The sequence below is a fragment of the Lottia gigantea genome (genome assembly GCF_000327385.1).
Source record: "Lottia gigantea unplaced genomic scaffold LOTGIsca_138, whole genome shotgun sequence".
Taxonomy (NCBI): domain Eukaryota; kingdom Metazoa; phylum Mollusca; class Gastropoda; family Lottiidae; genus Lottia; species Lottia gigantea.
The window spans coordinates 436,859-442,413 of record NW_008707580.1 but is presented as its reverse complement, the minus strand read 5'-3'; the positions used below and the strand labels follow the sequence as shown (position 1 = coordinate 442,413).

At 36.7% G+C, this 5,555-nt stretch overlaps 1 protein-coding gene across 1 annotated transcript in view; it reads left to right on the top strand.

Moving 5' to 3' along the window:
- The window catches only part of LOTGIDRAFT_200289 (hypothetical protein), a 22,936-nt gene that overhangs the window by 13,526 nt on the left and 3,855 nt on the right, over nucleotides 1-5,555 (top strand). The window contains exons 19-22 of the mRNA XM_009049537.1: nucleotides 127-217; nucleotides 2,006-2,307; nucleotides 2,722-2,840; nucleotides 3,300-3,394. Of these exons, the coding sequence (XP_009047785.1) occupies nucleotides 127-217; nucleotides 2,006-2,307; nucleotides 2,722-2,840; nucleotides 3,300-3,394 (607 nt within the window). The remainder of the gene's footprint in view (nucleotides 1-126; nucleotides 218-2,005; nucleotides 2,308-2,721; nucleotides 2,841-3,299; nucleotides 3,395-5,555) is intronic.

The following is a 5,555-nucleotide window of genomic DNA, read 5'->3' as shown; positions in this document are numbered from 1 at the left end:
ACTCTCTTTAACAAGAACCACAGACATCTGATTGATGTTATCAGTTAATGTTACTTCTCTCTCCTAAAGGCTCAACTAATAAAGTTTGGGGTATGTGATGTGTATATAACTATTTCTGATTTTTAGATATTAAAGTGGCTGACCCTGTGGTATCATTCTGTGAAACAGTTGTAGAGACATCCTCTTTAAAATGTTTTGCTGAAACTCCCAACAAAAAGTAAGAAAATTTTTCGATTCACAACTCGCCATAATAATGATGAATGTGGACAGGGTGTAGCACAGTTGGATAGAGTGTTGAAATCTTAACATGATGTCATTTCCTTGGTTACATCCTACAAATGGTCATGGGTTCTAATTTGGTCGGCATGTGAAAGTGGTGACCTTGAATAAGTCATCTTTCCTCATTATTCCAGTCAACCCAGCTGTAAATGGGTACGGATAATCTAGGAAAGATCAATAACAAGAGGTTTGACCAAGGATCAGCTGGTAGAAAGGATCCTTGTGAACCTAAGGTGTTATTCTTGTAAAATCAATACCAAGAGGTTTGGCCAAGGACCAGCTGGCAGAAAGGATCCTTGTGAACCGAAGTTGTTATCCTTGTAAAATCATTACCAAGAGGTTTGACCAAAGACCAGCTAGTAGAAAGGATCCTTGTGAACCTAAGTTGTTATCCTTGTAAAATCATTACCAAGAGGTTTGACCAAGGACCGGCTGGTAGGAAGGATCCTTAATTGTGAACCTAAGTTATTATCCTTGTAAAATCCATACCAAGAGGTTTGACCAAGGACCGGCTGGTAGTAAGGATCCTTGTGAACCTAAGTTGTTATCCTTGTAAAATCAATACCACGAGGTTTGACCAAGGACCGTCTGGTAGGAAGGATCCTTGTGAACCTAAGTTGTTATCCTTGTAAAATCATTACCAAGAGGTTTGACCAAAGACCAGCTGGCACAAAGGATCCTTGTGAACCTAAGTTGTTATCCTTGTAAAATCATTACCAAGAGGTTTGACCAAGGATCAGCTGGTAGAAAGGATCCTTGTGAACCTAAGTTGTTATCCTTGTAAAATCATTACCAAGAGGTTTGGTCAAGGATCAGCTGGTAGAAAGGATCCTTGTGAACCTAAGTTATTATCCTTGTAAAATCAATACCAAGAGGTTTGACCAAGGACCGGCTGGTAGGAAGGATCCATGTGAACCTAAGTTGTTATCCTTGTAAAAACAATACCAAGAGGTTTGACCAAGAACCAGCTGGTAGAGAGGACCCTTGTGAACCTAAGTTATTATCCTTGTAAAATCATTACCAAAAGGTTTGACCAAGGACCAGCTGGTAGAAAGGATCCTTGTGAACCTAAGTTATTATCCTTGTAAAATCAATACCAAGAGGTTTGGCCAAAGACCAGCTGGTAGAAAGGATCCTTGTGAACCTAAGTTGTTATCCTTGTAAAATCATTACCAAGAGGTTTGGCCAAGGACCAGCTGGTAGAAAGGATCCTTGTGAATCTAAGTTGTTATCCTTGTAAAATCAATACCAAGAGGTTTGACCAAGGACCAGCTGGTAGAAAGGATCCTTGTTAATCTAAGTTATTATCCTTGTAAAATCATTACCAAGAGGTTTGACCAAGGATCAGCTGGTAGAAAGGATCCTTGTGAATCTAAGTTGTTATCCTTGTAAAATCAATACCAAGAGGTTTGGCCAAGGACCAGCTGGTAGAAAGGATCCTTGTGAATCTAAGTTGTTATCCTTGTAAAATCATTACCAAGAGGTTTGACCAAGGAACAGCTGGTAGAAAGGATCCTTGTGAACCTAAGTTGATGTCCTTGTAAAATCAATACCAAGAGGTTTGACCAAGCACCAGCTGGTAGAAAGGATCCTTGTGAACCTAAGTTGTTATCCTTGTAAAATCATTATCAAGAGGTTTGACCAAGGACCAGCTGGTAGAAAGGATCCTTGTGAACCTAAGTTGTTATCCTTGTAAAATCAATACCAAACTATATTTTGCTTTCAGAAACAAACTAACAATGATAGCCGAACCACTCGAGAAAGGACTGGCCGAGGACATAGAAAATGAAGTAGTACAGATCACATGGCCAAGAAAGAAGTTGGGAGAATTTTTTCAGACCAAGTACGATTGGGATTTGTTGGCTGCCAGATCTATTTGGGCGTTTGGACCTGACGCGACGGGACCTAATATTTTAGTTGATGATACTCTACCATCAGAAGTTGATAAAACGTTACTTAGTGCTGTCAAAGATAGTATTGTACAAGGTTTTCAGTGGGCCACACGAGAAGGCCCCTTATGTGATGAACGTAAGTAAATTTGGAAAGGGCGTGGTAGCTTGGCGGGGAAAGGCAGGGGGAGTAATTAAAAGTTGAAAAAAGTTTTGTTAAATTTTGTAACCAGATGATCAAAAAAAAATTCCCTCATTGCATACTGCATGGTGTTGCTCGTTTCATTAGCCCATATGATGCAGAAAAGTAGGATGTAAAACTCCATTCATTTCATTTTTTGCTACAGACTTTGGATGTTAAAAAAAGCAGTTGGCAAAATTTCCCTCATTGCAAACTGCCTTGTCCATCCACATTTTTTGCATACCAGGGACAAAAAAACCATGAAAATCTTTCAGCAAAACAACGTAAAAGTTCCTTTTAAAAAAATGAAAATGCTATTTTCGAGCCAAAATGCAGGAAAAATGTAAATTAATATAACTGTTATGTTTTCAGCTATCAGAAACGTAAAATTTAAGATATTGGATGCCATGATTGCTGGTGAACCTATACACAGGGGCGGAGGGCAGATTATACCCACCGCTAGACGTGTAGCTTATTCTGCCTTTCTTATGGTAAGTTTTCTTTTAAAGTGACTGCGTCCTTTTTTTACCAATCATACCTTAGTCTCAGAAACAGGAATTTTTTTAGCTAAGCCAATCAGTAATAGTGTTCACAGCTCACTGTCAAAATTTTAAGCCTTCAAATCCATGTGTGTATCAAGGGCAATAACTCTGTCAATATTTGTCGAATCATATCCTAATTCGAACTAGGCCAAATTCTTGTGGATATAAAACCTACACACAAAAATTTTACAAAAGTTGAAAAAAATTGTGGCCTCTATTGTCATCACAGTATTATTATAATCATATTTTTGGTATATCAAGGGCTACAACTCCATAAGTAATTGTTGAATTTTACCCAAATTCGAACTCATCCAAGATCTTGTGAATATAAAGCTAATTTCCAGAATCCTAAATGGCATTGATTATGGCGCCAATCAAAGACTCAAATCCTGAAACTTTCATTTTCAGGCAACTCCAAGAATGATGGAACCATACTATTTTGTAGAAGTGATGGCACCGGCAGATTGTGTATCAGCTGTTTATACGGTACTAGCTAAACGAAGGTAAGGGAATTTTTTTCTGAGCGCACGAAAATTTCAGCTGTAAGCCATCGATGATTTATCTCATACTTATTATCGAAGAATATAGCTTTAAACTTGGAAATTTTACGTGTTTTTGGTCTATAATTCAAAATTTTTGGAAAAACCTTGCATAAGCTTTAGGACAGCATGGTTGAATTGTCTTTTTGTCGGTAATATTATTCAGTATCACCTCAAAAAGTTCAGAAGAAGTGTATGACTGATGGTTGAATATTTCATACTGGTAATTGTTACTGTACTGCTAAATATTTTTATGTAAAATCAAAGCTGCCAGTCGGCGTATATTACCTTGCCTGGCAAGCTATCTTACTAAACACTCTAGAAGGCCAAATTCTTGACAGATTTTGACAAAACTTGATAATATTGTTCAGTATCGCCTGAAAAAGTTCAAAAGAAGTGTATGACTGAAGGTTGAATATTTCATACTGGTAATTGTTACTGTACAGCCAGATATTTTTATTCAAATTCAAAGCTGCCAGTGGGCGTATATTACTTTGCCTGGCAAGCTATCTTTTATCTTGAATTCAAAAAGTACAAAAGAAGTGTAAGACTGAAGCTATCTTTCTATTTTAGAGGTCACGTGACACAAGATGCTCCAGTCCCAGGTTCACCATTATATACGATTAAAGCTTTCATCCCAGCCATTGATTCGTTTGGTTTCGAAACTGATCTCCGTACCCATACACAGGGCCAGGCTTTCTGTCTCTCTGTCTTCCATCATTGGCAGGTAGGTTTGGATTTTTAACGAGTTCAACAGGATTGTAAAGAGGTTTTCTAATTTTTTTATGTGTATCGGGGACACTGATAGCATCAATTTACACCATTCTAATTTTCAATCAGACGTCTGTGGTTCTTGTTAAAGAGATTGTAAAGAGGTTTTCTTAATATTTATGTGTAGCAGTTTTGTGCCAGACTGGTTATTCTTACTCTTCTAGACACCTGATACCACTTTTCATTATGAAATACTTACTCACTTATAATTGATATACTTCCTCATGTGAAAAGTTTATTAGCTGCTACCAATGTTTCACCAATATGTTGTTTATGGATTGTGGGTTTTGTTTTGCTGTTCGGATCGTTAGTACTTGGTTTATTTATACATTAGCTGCTACCAATGTTTCACCAATATGTTGTTTTAGATTGTGGGTTTTGTTTTGCTGTTCGGATCGTTAGTACTTGGTTTATTTATTCATTAGCTGCTACCAATGTTTCACCAATATGTTGTTTATGGATTGTGGGTTTTGTTTTGCTGTTCGGATCGTTAGTACTTGGTTTATTTATTCATTAGCTGCTACCAATGTTTCACCAATATGTTGTTTATGGATTGTGGGTTTTGTTTTGCTGTTCGGATCGTTAGTACTTGGTTTATTTATTCATTAGCTGCTACCAATGTTTCACCAATATGTTGTTTATGGATTGTGGGTTTTGTTTTGCTGTTCGGATCGTTATTACTTGGTTTATTTATTCATTAACTGCTACCAATGTTTCACCAATATGTTGTTTTGGATTGTGGTTTTGTTTTGTGGTTTGGTTCGTTAGTACTTGGTTTATTTATTCATTAGCTGCTACCAATGTTTGGCCAATATGTTGTTTTAGATTGTGGGTTTTGTTTTGTGGTTTGGTTCGTTAGTACTTGGTTTATTTATTCATTAGCTGCTACCAATGTTTCACCAATATGTTGTTTTGGATTGTGGGTTTTATTTTGTTGTTCAGATCGTTAGTACTTGGTTTATTTATTCATTAGCTGCTACCAATGTTTCACCAATATGTTGTTTTGGATTGTGGGTTTTATTTTGTTGTTCAGATCGTTAGTACTTGGTTTATTTATTCATTAGCTGCTACCAATGTTTCACCAATGTTTCACCAATATGTTGTTTTAGATTGTGGGTTTTGTTTTGCTGTTCGGATCGTTAGTACTTGGTTTATTTATTCATTAGCTGCTACCAATGTTTTACCAATATGTTGTTTTAGATTGTGGGTTTTGTTTTGCTGTTCGGATTGTTAGTACTTGGTTTATTTATACATTAGCTGCTACCAATGTTTCACCAATATGTTGTTTTAGATTGTGGGTTTTGTTTTGCTGTTCGGATCGTTAGTACTTGGTTTATTTATTCATTAGCTGTTA